The sequence below is a fragment of the Gadus chalcogrammus genome, chromosome 7 (assembly GCF_026213295.1).
Source record: "Gadus chalcogrammus isolate NIFS_2021 chromosome 7, NIFS_Gcha_1.0, whole genome shotgun sequence".
Taxonomy (NCBI): Eukaryota; Metazoa; Chordata; class Actinopteri; order Gadiformes; family Gadidae; genus Gadus; species Gadus chalcogrammus.
The window spans coordinates 22,335,621-22,353,601 of NC_079418.1; the positions used below are offsets into that span (position 1 = coordinate 22,335,621).

General features: G+C 39.0%; 2 protein-coding genes across 5 annotated transcripts in view; one reads left to right on the plus strand and one right to left on the minus strand.

The window, feature by feature from the left end:
* Positions 1–552, plus strand: part of LOC130385856 (opioid-binding protein/cell adhesion molecule-like) — an 85,061-nt gene extending 84,509 nt beyond the window's left edge. The window contains exon 7 of the mRNA XM_056594587.1: positions 178–552. Coding sequence (XP_056450562.1) covers positions 178–278 — 101 coding nt within the window. The 3' untranslated portion in view covers positions 279–552. The remainder of the gene's footprint in view (positions 1–177) is intronic.
* A 12,213-nt stretch (positions 553–12,765) lies between these two features.
* Positions 12,766–17,981, minus strand: part of ntm (neurotrimin) — a 336,788-nt gene continuing 331,572 nt past the window's right edge. For all 4 annotated transcript variants that reach the window (XM_056593493.1, XM_056593492.1, XM_056593491.1 and 1 more), the window contains one exon: positions 12,766–17,440. In XM_056593493.1, coding sequence (XP_056449468.1) covers positions 17,334–17,440 — 107 coding nt within the window. In that variant the 3' untranslated portion in view covers positions 12,766–17,333. The remainder of the gene's footprint in view (positions 17,441–17,981) is intronic.

The following is a 17,981-nucleotide window of genomic DNA, read 5'->3' on the forward strand; positions in this document are numbered from 1 at the left end:
TTATGCAAAGTTAATGACAGATGAATGCAGTACCATCACGTAAGAAATTAATGTATTAATGTATAAATGTTATCACGGTGTACATTTACTCGGATGGGAATTAAAAATTCTCAATGAGTCAATTATAGCCCACGCGGTTGGCATAGTAACCCATGAGGGAACGCTTTTGCTCCGCAGGACCAGGTGCCATGCATGATGTCAATGGCGCCGCTCTGTCGCCCTACTGCGCCCAAAGCCTGGCTCTGACCGTCACCTTATTGCACCTCCTCAAGTTCTGATGTGAGTCACGGCCACCCTCCCTCCCTCCAGACTAACGGTCGAATACGAAGATGAACAGAAAGCCCAGAAACAGCAGTGGTCCTCCCGTGGAAGTGTGTGTGTTGGGGTATGTGTGTGTATGTGTGTATGTTTGTGTGTATGTGGGTGTGTGGACGTGTGTGTGTGTACGTATGTGTGTGTGTGTGTGTGTGTGTGTGTGTGTGTGTGTGTGTGTGTGTGTGTGTGTGTGTGTGTGTGTGTGTGTGTGTGTGTGTGTGTGTGTGTGTGTGTGTGTGGACGTGTGTGTGTGTGGACGTGTGTGTGTGTGTGTGTGTGTGTGTGTGTGTGTGTGTGTGTGTGTGTGTGTGTGTGTGTGTGTGTGTGTTTGTCCTGGTTTTACACCAGGCTATGAACTCCACCACCAGATGAAGGGGTGCCCCACAGTGGAGGAGGAGGGAATCATTCCGTGCACTGAAGAGATGATGGTAGGGCCGCTGGCCTAAGAGTCCCCACCTCACCCCAACCCCCCGTCCCCCCCGCTCCCCTCTTTCGTATGTAAAATGGGAAAAACTAAAACATTAATGTAAATGTTGATAGTTGACTGTTTTTTGCCCAATATTGGAGTGTACATTAAGATAATTAGTGTGTCACGTCTTGTTCAATCTCTGTATGATTTTTTTTAAGTAAATGAACATAAAAAGGAAAAAAATGCTATGTGATTGGTGAATTTTACTGTATTTTTACAGTTGTATGCAACACAAAATGAAAGCATTCTATATGAACTCAACGTTCTGCATAAAATAATATTACTATTATTTCTCAGGCAAAGCCCTACATCATGGTACATAATACATTTTGAGAATCTTTATTTCTGTATGTGTGCGTGTGCGTCTGTGTGTGTGTGTGCGCGTAGAATGTACAAATGTGTACAGTGGATTCCAGCCTTTGTTTTAAAAATGATACTGTATTTAAACCTGGTATGTTTTAACACCAACTGTTCGAAAGCAGCTATCCGTAAGTATTTATGTAACATAAGTGTCATACATGATCGACTCTCAAGTCCAAATATGGCAACCATAAACCATGACGCTGTAGCTTAAGTTCACTTTGCAGATACTTGGAAAGGAAAAAGCAACAAGGACAACATAGCATCTTTTCAACGAAGGTCGTTGTTCTGTCCTCTGGAGGTCACAGGGTATGGGCAACGATGCAACACCATTCACAGCTCTAGCTTAAAAGCCAAAGCCTCTTTGAGGTCATTGAGGATTAAAGTTTGGAGAATAGAGGGTACGGGACATCGGCAGTCTGTCCAACATAAAAGGCTTCTTGTTTTGGGAATTGAATCATCACAGATTAGCTGTGATCTGCTATACGGGACCTTGCACGAAACAAAACGCTTGATGCAGGCCTTAGCCAAACATAAAATGTAAGTACGACATGCTTTATAGCTCATACTCGCTAGTTAGTTCGCTATATTTACCCACAGAACAAAAAATCGATTGACCTTTTTAAATCAGCTTTTCATTTTTCTATTCCACCCGGGGAGGGTTAAATGTACGTCACCTATGACACCTATGTTGCATGAATACCTCAGGAATGTACCTCAAGAAATGCATCAACGTGGATGAATTTGTAGCTGACATGAAGCTTTTGTTTAGGCATGTGGTGTTTGGCAGGTATTTGGCTTGGCCCCCAATGGACGCTCTACACCAAAATGTTCACACTGCAGGTCTAACGCGCTAACTTAACTCTGGGTTTGTTCCTCTGAGCGTAACGCCGTCAGTACAAGTACATGGTCCATGCTGGTCCATTGGTTAACCTGATTGAGAAACGCCAGATTAAATGTTGTTAGCTACATCTTCACTGTGCTATGACACACATGCTACACAGGTCCATTCTAAACTGCAGGAACTGCTGTAACGTTTTGTTGAGCGATTGCTTTTAGAAACAGTCGTAGTGAGGGTGTGTGTTGCTTATCGCTGTTGTTGGAGATCCCTCCCGCAAAAGTGTGTATGCATGGCTGTAAAGAGAGCTTTCTTTGTGGAAAATAAATTGTGGAAAACCTTTGACAGAATTGCCATGCTTTCATAACCCAAAATAAAGCATTCTGATTATGTTGCCCGGTTAATGTTTGGTAGAAATGTAAACTAACACAAATTACAACCAGAGCATTTGGGTGAATTCATTTCTGATCTGTGGCATCTGGCCTCTGGCTGAATGTTTTTAGAAAATATGAGTCCCAGTGCTACTTTCAGTCTCCTACTCAGACGTAGAGTCATTCAGCAAACCAACCTTGTTTTGTAAGGGTGGATGACCCGCGTCAAGCAAGTCTCAAGTCTCGGACAGTTTCACAAACAATTATCACAAGTGAACAAAGGTTGGTCAACTATAACGCTGCTGCTAAATCCACGTACTCTGGGCCGCCACGCACACAACAACCTTCTTTAAAGGGAATCTTCAACAATGGAGGGCGACGCTGTTAGAATGACACCAGAGTGCGGTCCTTTTTAGGCGGTATTACTTTGGCTGCCTCAGTTGATATATGCAGACATTTCCAGCAAAGAGTATAACATACACATACAGCACAAGCGACTTGATGATGCACTGTAATTGACTGTATACTTAGGGTAGGAAGAAGTTTAGAAAGCGGAGGATAGAGGGCAGTAAGGGGGCGAGTTGCTGTTTTGATGAGTGTTTGTGAAGTTGGTGAAGCAGCCAGTGGTAAAATTCATGGAAAGATGTAAAATAACATGTGAGGGGAAGTAGAAAACATAAAAAAACAGCTAATACTCTTATTGTTCCAAAAAATATACCCCGTTAAAACCATATACAATCACGTATATTGATGTCAATAAGCCTTAGCCACATTCTTTATTTGAATTCCCTATTAAAAAAAAGTTGTATTTTTGCATATGATGCCTTGAAGGAAAAAGTATTAGCACAGTCTAATGGCTTTTCTAAAAATGTAAGGTTGTTCTTGCTGTATTCCTTAATTAAATAATATTGTTAACATGTTCAATCCATAATCCTGGGAGAAATATGCACAACACTCCTCGTCTCATGTGAGCTTACGACGTATGACCGCACTGACTGCTGCATTGTTCAACTGTTTGGTACATGTTTTTGGTACGATGTTGGGGGAAAAAAACATTGTTAAATATGAATCAATGGTCATCGAGTTGGAAATGATTACTGTTGTGGAATGGAATAATTGTATCATTTGATTGCAGATAATTGTCCATAAAATGTTAAAACTGGGATTTCATTGCAATTATTTGTTGTGTGATCAACACCTTGCTCCACTCATGGAAACGTTCTGAGCGATGTTTAGGTTGGATGTTATTGTTTTTCAAATGTTTCCGATTTAGATATGGATTGAGTCAGTTCAATTCCAATATGGCAGAGCCAGACTCCCTGTAATATTGATGAATAAATATATTAGCACTGGGTAATGAACATAAAAGGTTAAACTACACTATACTGCACATAGTGAAATTGCTAAGGGCAAAAAAAAAATGGAATTGTTATTTTACAAATGATGGATTTGCACAGAACAGGGCAACATTGTATTCATATCTCTTCATCGTTAGCAATAAAAATATATAGATGGTCCCATTCCAGATATTATACGGCAAACTTAATCCCAACTGCTGTTTGAGGTAGTAGTAAAAAAGACATTCAACAACAATAAACGCTCCCTTCATGACAAGAGTCGACAGACTATTTAGCCTAATTGGGTTACTGCACAATGCAGCAGACAGAATGACTAGCAAGGAAAATGTTCCATTTGTGTTTCATGACAAACCTGAAGTGCTGTGACAATCTGCCTCAGGGCTGAACACGGAACATCACGGCCAGCCATCTAGCCAAATACTATTGGTCTCTTGCTACACTGACGTTGGAAGGGAGCGATTAAGCAGTACAAAAAGTTGTATTTCTCTAATTTCTCTCTCAGCATAACAGATCAAAACATTATATGGGACAGCTGCCTTGAGTTTGGTTTCAACTGGTTCAACTGCTCACTTTTTTTTTGATATAGTTTATGCTAAAATTAAATATTGAAAAGCTCTATAAATAGGTTCAACATGCTACACTCATTTAGTGGTGTGGGATTATGGTCAAAGCTGGCCCTCACATATTTCAAGGCAAGGCACAACATAGACCATGTAGCTGAAGTAAGCCTTGGATATGCCTCATAAAATGATGATCAGGCCATGTGTGTAGAATCAGAAGCAGATGGGATGGTGGTTGAGTTCCAAAATAGGTTTTGGGTTGCTGATTTTTCATTTCATTTTTCAACATTGTCATATTGTTCCCTTATACCACATGCAGACCATATTGCTTGTCAATAGGAAAACACATATTCTTAAGGTGGCATGATTGCACCTGCACCGGAAACTTTTGTACTAGCCTACTTGAGTTGTGTGAAGTTCGGTTTCAATGCGGGACCTGGCTTGAGAATAATTTTTGACTGTATTGCATAAAAATCAAAGCCAAGAGCTAACACTGCAGTAGCTTATAATCAGATGTCTTTTTTTCTTCTTCAGCATTCTTATTAAATCCTTTTGAAAGCATAATCCACCGGCACGAATGGGTTTCTATTCATTAGAATATCCCTGTAACAAAGCAAGAAAGCAGGCGCGGCTCCGCCCCATTCTGTTTTTGTTACCGGCCCAGGCTCCATGCCGTCTCCCAACATAAGTTTCGCTATAACATTTTTAGCAATGCTGTAACCAAGATTAGCGTATATCTATTGAGAGAATGGGTTCAAATCCACAGTGATGGTGGCCTACATCCGGGACGTCTCCAGAGACAGTGTAGAAGGGACCACCGTGGAGAAGGACAAGACATCTGGGGAGGAGGGGATGACGATAACGCAAGAGCTGCGAGAGGGACAGTGCCGAGGAAGTACAGAGGAATACAGCTGGGTGTGATGGGAGAAGGAATCTGAAAGGCATCAGATACGCGCCATACGACAGGTAGGCAGCCGTCTGATACAGGATGGGGGAGGGGGAAGAATGATGACAGGAGGATGAGATGAGGAACGAGGAAGAGGCAGCTTGTTGTAATTGGCTGTCTGGTGCCCACGATAATTGTTCGATTTCCCAAAGTCCTCCACCATGAACTAAATTAGATTGAACTTTATGAGGGACTGTCAGGACTCAATAACACAGCAATTAAGATGGCATTTAAGGTTTAATATTAAAAACGAATGACATTAAAATGACTTTGCTGTTCTACATTCAAGTCATGTATATATTGGCTTGGAGGGATCGAAAATACTGGAGTTTATTTAATGATTTTAATTTGTTCAATTTAACAGTTATCTCTCTTTGCCATTGACAAATAAATTGCAATTATATTAATAAAATCTTCTGGTGAATATTGACATTCTTGACATGGAAATGTGAAAGCTTATTTTATATATTCATAACATATTTCGCCTGAGTAAGTTATCTTTGCTTTTCCTCAATATTCTGTATTCTGAATAGGCGTGTAGCCTATTCTCGACAGAATGTGTAGCCTTTCTCGAGTTAAATCACTTTTATAAGTATGTTTTTTGATAATGTCCAATATTTGTCAGGGCTGATATATCTGCAATTGCTATCACCCACAGTTGTGATTCTAACCAAATATTTAAAAATTATTTGTGACCACTTTCTACAGAATAAATAATCTTTTGTTTGACCACAAAATATCTAATAATAGGAACTTGTGCTACTGCCACCTTGCACATGGTTTGTTATTTATTTTTTTAACTCAAAAAGTTTGGAGAGAAATCAAAATGACCATTGAAATCAAACACTGAGCTTTACCAAAAGTCTAAATAATAATTTCAAGGCAGTGTGTGGCCGCGACAGTGTTCACAAGGCACATTGATTTTGAGGATTTGTCAAGCCTCTTGAGAAGGTTTAGCAGAGGGAACATAATACTGCTTGGGTGCTCATTGAAAAACACAAGGTCATCTGGAAACCTTTCACAAAATAAAGACATTTGTTAAGAAACTTAACAAATGTAATACACAATTGAAAATGTGATGTTATTATGAAGGGGCGGTAATGATCACATATCTACTACAGTATTGTAATCCTAAATCCAGGGACCAGAGTGGGCCTTAACCAGGTTAGGTTATAGCAGAACCATACAAATGTGGTCCCAGTATAGCTGCCTTGTTGTTGATTCTTTGAGTCAGCCCTGAGGTATGGCTTGCTACAGGGGTCATGTATAGAAAAGCCATAATCTCCAAAAAACAGATCACATCCGACAGGCTCACAGAGGGTCTGCTATATCTTAGGATAACAATATGCAGTCATTTGATTAGGCGCATATTTTAAAATACCCCAGAAACGGAACTACTCAAGCGGATACACAAAGCGGATACCATGGCATAATTTAATTCACTGAAAGAATAATGACTTTGTCGCCGGCCTTTCCTTTCCAACTTTTGTACTTTTTAACAGGCTTTTTTGTGCTTGTGAGCGGATATCAGACTATGCAGGATTACCAAACCACAAAGCCAGACAAAAGCATTTTGTAAGAGAATCTCCAGGAGGCCAAATCCAGCAGATGCCACCCCACTTCCTGTGACTCACCAGGAGAAGGATATATTGACTGGATAGAGAACACGAGACACATGCGGCTTTGGCAGAGACAACTGGCTAATACATTCCATCCCACTTCTAATGACAACCCACCAGACCATTCTGAACAGACGCGTTAAGTAGCCCAGCTCACTGAACCCTGGCTCATCTACAGACTCTCGGACGTCATCTGGACATCTCCTCAGCCCCACATCCTTTCAGGGTCAACGCGCTAGCCTATTTTCTCGACTTTCCTACTGTTGACTTTCGTTAAGCAAGAAAATAGCCTTGAGTCTTTGTTTCACACCCCCATCTCGGTCCAGTTTGTTTTCCCACCCCTTGGAAGGGAGGGGAGGGGGTTTCTTGTTAATATTCCAGGGGATCTTGGGATGATGGGAGGCCTTTCAGCCTGGGCCTGGACCAAGTGGCTTCCGCTGTCAAGTGAGCTCTGCGTCTTCTGTGGTGCAGGGAAGTAGATCACCCTACTGATAGCTAGCCAAGTGGGCAGTCGCTCCTTGCCAGCATGTCCTTGTCTTTGCCAGCGCCATCCCTGTAGCCTCTCCCCCGTGGGTGCCGGCGCCATTGGACAACAAACGTAAGCCTCTCTGCTATCTTCGGCTATTCCAGGCCCCACCATGGCTACCTCTATCTGCCAGACTCCAGGAAGGGCTTGTCCAAGCACGTTCCCTGATGGTGTTTGAATACATGGTGGTTTTTTTTTCCTTTTTGTAAGTAGACATGAAGGCTGTTGAACCAGTTGGTTAGAGACACTAAAAAGGAGGATATCTTTGTTTGCAGCTGCTGCTGATGCCTCTCTATACCTCATTTTTCCTGAAAATATATTCTCTCTATACCTCCTTCACATAAAAGTATCCCAAAATATATTCTCTCCATACATTTTCTTTACCTAATTTAGAAAAGAAAGGAGAGAATAAACAAATGAAATATATTCTCTCCATCATTTTTCTAACCTCCTTTTCTTAATTTTTATTCTCTCCATCATTTTTCTATAACTCCTTTTCTCGATTTTTTTTCGCTCCATCATTTTTCTGTCTCTCCTTTTCCCCAAAAAATATATTCTCTCCATCATTTTTCTATACCTTCCTTTTCTCGATCTTTTATTCGCTCCTCCATTTTTCTATCACTCCTTTTTTCCAAAAAATGATTCTCTCCATACATTTTCTATACCTAAGTTATAAAAATAAAAACTTAGATCTCTCCATAATTTTTCTCAATTTTTCTATACCTCCTTTTCTCCCAAAATATATGCACTCCATCATTTTTCACTACCTCATTTTTCTAGATTTTTTATTCTCTCCATCATTTTTCACTGCCTCCTTTTTCTAGTTTTTTTATTCTCTCCATCAATTTTCCATACCTCCTTTTCTCAATTTTTTTATTCTCTCCATTTTTCTTTTCCCTTATTTTTCTCAAATTCTTATCCAGCCAATCAGATCGCTCGAAAAAAATTGAATGTTACAACCTGGCTCAACGATGTGCAACAACACGAGGGCGGCCTCCATAGACTTGAATTGAACACACAATGTTTAATAAAGGTTATAGAATGCAATACTGAAATGTGCTTGTCAGTAGATCAGTATTTCTGCAGTGTGTGCATGCATTTGGAGGAGTGTATGTGAGGAAATAAAGTGCTAAAACAAAACACAAATGATTCAAAATGTCCGTCTGCATCCAGGGAGGGACTGCTTTTTAGGCTCTTGAGCCAAGCCTGATCAGGTGAGTTAGTACTCGCAAAGGGGTGTGGCTCCGCCCAAACGCTCCCTGTACAGAATACACACAACACAAACAACAAAAAACAGAGGCAACCCTGTGGCCATCACTCCCCAAAAGACAGGATCTCATAGACAGAATATAAACAGAATCCAAAGGAATAAAGGGCAATAAACTCATGTACCTATATTATATATCCATAAAAATGATGGAGAGCATATGTTTTTGGGAAAAAAGGAGGCATAGAAAATGGAGAGAAAAGACAATCGATAAAATGAGGTATAAGAATAAAAAATCCTGAAAAGGATGTACGTATAGAAAAAAGATGGAGGGTATATTTATTTTTGGGGGAAAAGGAGGTATAGAAAAATGAGGGAGAGAATAAAAAATCGAGACAAGGAGGTATAGAAAAAATATGTTTTTTTTTCTAAATAAGGTATAAAAATGTATGGACAGAATATATTTTTAGGAAAAAGGAGGTGCAGAAAAATATAAAAGAGAATATGTTTTGGGATAAGGATGTATAGAAAAATTATGGAGAGAAGGAATTTTTTGGGGGAAACGGAGAGATAGAAAAATGGAGCAAATAAAAGATAGAGAAAGGGCGGTCTAGAAAAATGATGGAGTGAATAAGAAAATCAAGAAAAGGGAGGGATAGAAAAATGATGGAGAGAATAAAAATACCAAAGAAATTAGGTATGGAAAAATGATAGAAAGAATAATAAATTGAAAATCCATATTAAGGTTTGCAGTTCAATTGAGTCAAACACACCTTTAAACAACATGACTCCCCAGTATCAGCCACTCCATCCCAAGCATCCTTTGTGCCTAGGAGCAATTTAAGAGGAGGAGAAACAGACTGCAATAGATGATGCTGTTGGTTGCAAAGAGTTACACACAGCATCCTCCTTGAAGGATGACCAAGTTGTATTAAATATATTTGATATTATATTGATATGCATGTTTTCAATGTTCTCAAAAGACTCATCACCCCACCATCAACCTTATCCCCCCACAAACCAACCCATTACCCTATCAACCAACTTTCCCTACCAACCAACTCTTCCAAAGACTGTCTTAGCCGCTCTTTATTCATATCCAATTGATCTCTTTCCATCTGAAACAGCGACAGCTCCTTTTGCTACTCAACTGTTAGAACTACAGATTATTCAAAATTGCCTCAGAGAGAAACTGAACAAAACTACAGATAGGAGCCATACCAAAACACTTTTGATTACTGGGATGCAAATAGAACTTCAATAACTGCCTATCCAAAATGGAATAATCTCAACCATAGTCTTCATGTAGCTTGCAGTGGGTATTTATGAACTGAAGATCCAAGATCAGACGGGCTCCCCAGACAAATGTCCAAAAACAATTTACCCTTACCATGTCGCCACAGCACCAAAAGCATAAAGAAAAATAAATAATAATTCACGCAACCCAAAGGGGAAACACAACTGAAGCCAAAGGGGGAAAGTTCAAATTCAGACATGTGCTCACCAGTCAATCAACTCTGTTAGCCTGGCCTCAGCAGATTACATAACCGAAACACACAAACTCAATCATAAACATGTACTACTAACCCACAATAATAAACCAAAAAAGAGCTTTAAATATACCAATTAGTGCACAAATGAAGTGATAGCATCACCAAAAGTAAAAATATGTTTACCAGCTACTGTGGTCGTTTGTGCCTGAATTGTTTTTTTGTGCCTTGAAGATGGGAGGAAGCGAGGAAGGTGCAATGAGAATTCAACAGCTCGGTGGTGACGGATGGTTAATTTTGACTCTGTTTTGACATTAATTAGGGTGAAATATAATATGGGAGGGAATGAGGCTGGAAATTGCCTCGGCTGAGTTTAGGATGTAGACAGCATGACATCTCTGGTGCTTAAATGTCGACCATGGCTTTCTAAGTGGTGGTTATGCTTACAGCACTGGCTGTGAACGTTTACCCTGCCAGCTGGATCTGTACATTTTAAGTTGCCATACATAGGTGTAGCCTTTTAGTACTTCGAAAGTAGGGTACCTTACGACATTATTTTGACGCACTGTATTAAAAAAATGAAAGGTTCATACTTTGAGTCAGCTCTTTTAAGATGTTTTATACCACCTGTATTGGAAAATAATAGATAACCTTTTTTTCTGTAAATGTCCTTATTTACCTGAGGTTAGAATGCAAATTATATTCCATTTACAGTTTCATCTGAAGTCGCGTCTTCAAAATAAACTCGATTAGTTTGGTCTGAACTAACGCAGTAGAAAGTTTTGTCACCAATTCAACCAGGTTTATTTTTCCTGCTACCTTTGTGTTAAGGGTTATGTTTGTGTGAATGATTTATTGTGTTTTTATATAATAATACAAGAAAAATAAAACCATCAAGGTTGAGGAAACCATTCATGTTAGAAAATGAAATTAATAAATAACCATAATTGAACCAGACAAAAACATAGCAAAGCAGAAATACACTTCTCAAATAAAAACTATCGTTATGGTATGGTTTTGGACTTGGAATGTCCACTCATGCTAATAAGCAAATTGAACAATACATTTCTAGCTCTCGGGGAACAATGGGAGAAAGACAATCTGTAATTTAGTGAATGGTGTCACTTAAAATACCATTCGGGTAAACCTTTTCTAAAGTGTGCCACAACCTCAGCTGTAGGGACCAGATGTTTGCGTGAATTAAATATATGCCGAGGCTCACGTGGAACAGTGTCAATGAAGCCTGTACGTTATGAATTATGTACATGCCAATCATGATAAACGTGAACTAATCTTAATTTTCTGACTATGGCTGTGATTGGAGCCTACGTATTTTAAGGGCTGTGGTGCAGACCAAGACACCTAATTACAACATTGTAGCCCGCCGAGTCGATCGTGTTGAATGAGCCTATAATGGGAATTATTTTATCTATAAATCTTTGGCCGACGCTTCATGTCAAATTAAATTATTTGTATGCATATACATTTGAGATTTGATTTAATCTTGCAATATTACTCAGAAGAATGAATCTCAAATCCAAGGAAGGCATCAAAACTCCCAAGCGCGCTCCTCCTTGAAGTTAAGGAAGAGTCATTTCACTCCTGACCTCTGAACCTGATCCCAACTGAGCTCCAAGGTGCAACCATCACACAGAGAATGTTATTTCCAGCCACCCGGCAGGAAAGTTGGACATAAATCGCAACACCAAAGCCCACACTTTCTGCTGCGGGTAGCCGAGATCCTCCTACCTGAACATTGGTTAATCACAGATTCCACTTTTCCCTCCTGTGAATACACACAACCCTGAGACAGCTGCATCCCACCTACCTTCTGCATCAAAGGTAAACAAACTATCAGCAAACATTAAGAAAAAGCCACCGTGTAAAAGTATTTTGCATCGTGATTTTATATTTATGCTCTCAAAAAACTGAACAAGTTGACTTACTTTGTGTTGCTCTAGAAAATGAAAAAGAAAGTCTAATCTAGAAATGAAAATAACTCTTAACAAGTAGCAATAATTGCACACATAGGTAAAGACATGATACAAACAGTATTGTTTAATTTGCATATTCAACACATGATTACAATGTGAATCCTCCTTGGGGGAACAGCTCTATCTGCACTGCTCTACCTTGCTCCTACAAGCCGGTGTGAATCGTCTCACAAACCTTTTAAAAAAGACACCGCGTGCTCCGAGGTCGGGGAGGGAGGTAAGAGCACAGAACACCATAGCTGTTAGCGTCCGCTGGCAATGTAGTGGACAGACCACAACAAGACCAATCCCAAGGTTAGGACTTGCGGGGACTTTAAAGGAATCAATAGGGCTCCCAGGGTTCTGGCTAGTTGCCATTGTTGTGGAGTGGATAAAGCGTTGCCGTGGCGCAGCCCCGGCCCTGTGCTAATGACACGATGGCAGGAGAGAGAGAGGGGGTGTGAGGGATAACAAGGCTATACTAAAGTCTAGAAGCAGGTCTTCCAAGGGTAGCATAGACACCATGAACTTCAAAAGCAAAGGCTCCAGGGGGGAATGGGGGGGGTGGGTTGGCGCCCTCACTGGCGGTGATAGAGAGGTTCTTCAAATCCTCCTCTTGATTGGCTGAGATCATTAGATTCAGGGGCATTGTAGCTGATGATATGACTATGACATTTTAACATTCATGTTTTTAGAGGTTGACGATAAAAAGACAAAACAACACTACGTTTTTTTTTCTTGCCCACACTCAACAAAGCTCAACAAAAGCTTGGTGTTAAGATACAACAGTTTATTATTGTCAGTCTTAAATATGAGCACACACTTTTCATAAAGAAAATACAAATAAATCAACAATGCTATACATTGCAGGGAGTCCAACAGAATGTTAATTCTCAGTCCATTTTTCAAAGCGCTCCGACACAACTGGAGCCTTGTGAACTGGCAAGAGTGTTACGATATGTGGAAATTAACATCCGAACCGAAGACTTCATCTGCTACCATAATACCTATAGGTTACCGTGACACCAGTTTGAATTGTCTTGTCTGACGCAAGTACACGTTAAATATAGATTCTCCTCCGCACTTCAATGTAAGTCGAACAAATGTCACACAACACCTAAAGTCAATAGTGGTCGAGGGCAGCTCAAATACAAGCCCTGTTTTTTTTTTTTTTGTGTCTCCCTCAAATCAATAGATCAGCATTTTTCAAGATGGCTGCTTGCCTCTGAAACACTTCTTGAAATACGATGGAGGGAGGGAGGTTGGGGGGGGCAGGGGGAGTCTTTTGAACCTTTTATCAAATATATCAACTGTACACCCAACATAGACCCAACTATGGATGCAAATCAGAGCATTAACATATCAACCATACCCAAGCACTACAGTTTTTCATTTAATTACAGTTTAGAAGACTTCTCAGAACAAAATATATAAGAAATATTTATAAATACCATATTTCTTTATTGTTAAATATTACGATGAAAGAAAGGACTACCATCTAATTTCGGGGAAAATTTGAAAAATATCTCCCTGCCTAATTAACAAAAGTTAATGTAAAAAGGCCATAACAATAGGGGTGGCCAATTACCCGACTTAACTGTGATTTGTTAAAACAAATTTCAAATTAAGCATGACATCTAATTTCAGACTCTTCCAAAAAGGAGGCCTAGCATCATTAGCAGCAGCAGTTGCTAGTGTTGCTACAGAAAGCAAGTCATAATGACATGCATGTTTTTTTGTTCTTTTCTATTCACAGCTTATTGTATTGATGGAGATGCATGAACCACTCTGTTGACTCAAAGAAGAGTACACGGTGAACATAATTAGTTTCAATATTTACCAGTGACTCAGATATAGAAAAAAATGCATCATTATTCTATTTGTGCCTCGAATGTGCCTAAACCACGCGAGAGCCGCACACTTCTATAAGCAGCAGAGTCTCAGACTGCATGGGGGCCACCCTAAGAAGCAGGCTAAGCTGAAGAGTTCAGTCTCAAAGTTTGATTATACCCTTTGACTTTGTTTCTCCCGCTGCCACTTGTGTCGTAACAGCAAGCGGATGTAGAAAAGATGGAGCCCACAGGCAGAAAGCACATTTTTTTACGGTCTTCAGACCTCAAAGTTTGCTTCCATCTCTTACATTGCGATGGTTTAGGACAAATATTTCCCGGCTATATAAAATGCGAATTTGTCTGCCAAACAAAAAAAAGTACAATATTTATTTTTCTTTTACAAATAAACAGAGTGAAGTGTTCTTCCAAACAGGTGTGTATGTTACATGTCAGAAGTCAGAAAAATAGAGGAAAACTTTAAAAAAAAAAAACCGAGGTTTACAACTCTAGGAGCATCCTAATTGTGATTACAACAATTTAAGATACCACATTTAGTTAAATGAGCAAAAAATGTAATGAAGCCAAGTCATATAATGGGTAATATAAGTATGTTTTATCACATGTCATTTTAATTTGCACACAACAAGGTAATCATTTTTGTTTCATTTTTTTGCATAAATGATTAAAAGTAGAAAGGTAGGGATCACATAAGGATCTTGTCGTGAGTTGTACAGATAATCTTGCCTGATACACCTAGGTACCCAATTCACCATACACACAACATATACCCTTTGACTGCATTGGTTGCTCTGTAGCTAATAAGTTTGATACTACAATGATGTATTTTCTTTAGAAATTGTGACGTTTTTGACAAGCATGGATGATTTCAATGACCAAAAAAATGGAAAGCTATAAGAGGCTTTTCTTCACTTAAATGAAGCTTAACCAGCAAACTTTGAGTTTCTGCATATATTAGGGACAACTTTCCTACTCCTCAACTTTCTTTCCACTTCTTGGGGAACCTCATTTAGAAATATTTCTGCAGAATATGCATTCTGCACGTGGGCTTAGAGACCTACATTCTGTGCTCTGGTGGTGTAGGCTCTATGCAAGCGGGCAAATCACCAACTGTGGTACCATGATGCCAGAAACGATGACTAATTCCAAAATGTGACACATTTTTGTTCCTTGTTGTCATCCAATTTTGGTAGTCTCCTAAGTGGTATCTTCAATTCCTTCCTTCCTTTTATATACACAAACATTTGCAAAAAAACAATCTGCAATTATAGTCCTGCTTAATATCTAGTTGGGAATAAGATCTTCTAAAACACCAATGTGATTTGAACTGTGTTATAACGGCCTATCACCAATAATGATGATTAATAGTTTAGAGTTCATACAAAAAAGATACAGGTGGAATGTATTAATATTTGCAGTATTCAGAATTTATGTAACAAGTCCAAATCTTGAAAAAAAAAAGAAGAGATTTCCAAGAGTTCTGAGTGTAGTTGGTGGCTTACCGAAGTCATAATGTTTTTAAAACTATACATGTTGTGGAATGTTTTGTTGCTATTCAAGCAACTCTGAATACCCTAACAAAATAAGAGAACAGAGCAAGTTTGCTCTCTCTATATATATATATCACCAATTAACAAAAACATAGTGTCTTCTCAATCAACACCTCTGCTGCTCCTGATCCTGAAGTCATTCTTAGCTTGATAGCAAACGAAGTGGTAAAGGAGACAGCTCGTTGACTAGACTACGTATATAGTGCAGATGTTTAATCAAGTATCGCCTCCAATTTGTGTGACATTTATTTGCCTCTCAAATGCTATCAAAGGGGTTAAGGAGACAGCTTGTTGTCTAAACTACGTATATAGAGCAGATGTTTCATCAAGTGTCTCCTCTAATTTTTTGTGGCATTTAATTGCCTCTCAAAGGGTATATATATGTTTACCAACATAAATATACACACATACATACATGTATATACATATATATATACACACATGTATCTAATTCAACAACACTGAATGAAACTACAGGGTTGCTTGTGTACGATGCACCTTATCCTGTATGCGTCTCTTCCCTCACCGTGATATCGCAGTGATACTATGCTTTGCTCAGTGTCGTCTCATGAATACAGCTGTCCTTCAAGGAGATCAAGGGGACACACAAGCCTGCAGTCTCCTCAACGTCTGACACAATAACACAAGAATAATTAGTGAAATGAAATCCACCACGCTGCCGCATGACCACAAAATGTATGATATTGATTGATTATAATCTTCTGTTATGGTTACAACAAAATGTTTTTTTTTTAACTTTGAACTTTAACTTACATTTTTTTAACCTCTTCTATAGTTTTTGTTAGGGGTACAAAAAAGGCGCACTACTAATTTACTGTGTGGTAAAAACAGCTTCAGTCTTTGGGGCATTGGTTTCTTAATGCATGCAAGGCATGTTCTTTTATTATGATCATTATATTTTCCTAACATGAACTGGGTCTTTTACGGGCACGCACACACACACACACACACACACACACACACACACACACACACACACACACACACACACACACACACACACACACACACACACACACACACACACACACACACACACACGTGTTTGTAAAACATTTCAGTACGTAAAGGGCATGTGAGTAAAATGTATTTTCTTAAAATTGTACTTATCTTACTCCACACAATGGCAAAGACAAAACTTCCATATACTTCCATCCATCTGGAACTACTTAGTTATTCTTTACACCATGTTGTGAACGACTGTTTTGTAAAAAAAGAATTAAACTAGGCTATTTCCCTAAATAATTACATCTTAAGTCATTTTCCCCATCTTAAAGTATCTGTTACACATAAAATATATCACAAATAAAAGTATATATCACTATGAATCTCAAGGAAAAAAACAAAAAAAAACAGTATGCTCTGTCAAACAGTTAGAATCATAATTTGTATACATTAAAACATGACAAGAATAGAAGTTGCCATTGGGCAACTTAACCACTCTCACCTTTGATGGTGGTTAACCTCTCGCACTTGCTATACATTTGCATTTAAATGAATACCTGTAAAACACTTTTTTTTACTTAAGACCATCTGAATAGGAATCACCATATTTAAGTGTTTTTTTTTCAACTTAAAAACAAAAACAATAGGGCATTGTATTATAATTTAGGGAAGAAATCATGTTAACATAATATAATAACATAAAATTGTAAAACGTGTTACATCCCCCAAAACTGAAATACTGTACTTAATTTGATCAAATGAAAAGAAAAACATACAATATTTTCCTCTTTTTTTTCTCGGGGGGGTCGGTCAACGTGATGATATGGTGGGATACCTTATGCAGTTCATTATTCCAGTTGAGAGGGAAGAAAATACACACATACACCCGCAAACACACGCCAAAAACACACTGTGTTCCCTCAGCCATCGGGTGTTCAGATTCGGAGCAGTAACGGCAGCATGGCTATGAGGAGCAGCAGAAGACAGGAGGGTGAGTGCATGCCCTGCACTCCACCGCTTCCATCCTGAACTGCTCTCGGCCCTGAACAAGGAGGAGGAGGAGGAGGAGGAGGAATAGAGATGCATCAGGATGAGGTTTCACACCTAAACATGACTTTTAGCATTTCCAGTTTTCCTGTGGCTAAGGTCAATGAAAGGTGCTCTGTTGGAACATCCTTCTTTTAACCCTTGATATTGTTTGACTATTATAGGTGACAGGAGGACTAAGGGCCAAAAAACAATCATATTCTGGTCCGATTTTTTTTTAAAGGTTTTCTGGTAGATTATGTCTAGGTAAAGAACTTCAAAAGGCCAGACAATTACTATTATATTATTAAATTAATTGAATAATAAGTAGTTTTTTCCAAAAACCTATCAAACCAAAATTTGATTGAATGCTCCTAAATATTTTAAGATAGAAGGTTAAATGTATTTATTTGATGGCAACAAAATAAAAGAAAACCTGCGATTCTTCTTCAAAATATTGAGTAGGTGTAAGCAAAATGGGCGACAATTCATCCATCTCCAGGGTTCTTTCACCTGTTAATTCTGGGTTTATGTTAGCGTGTAATGCGTCAGAGTAC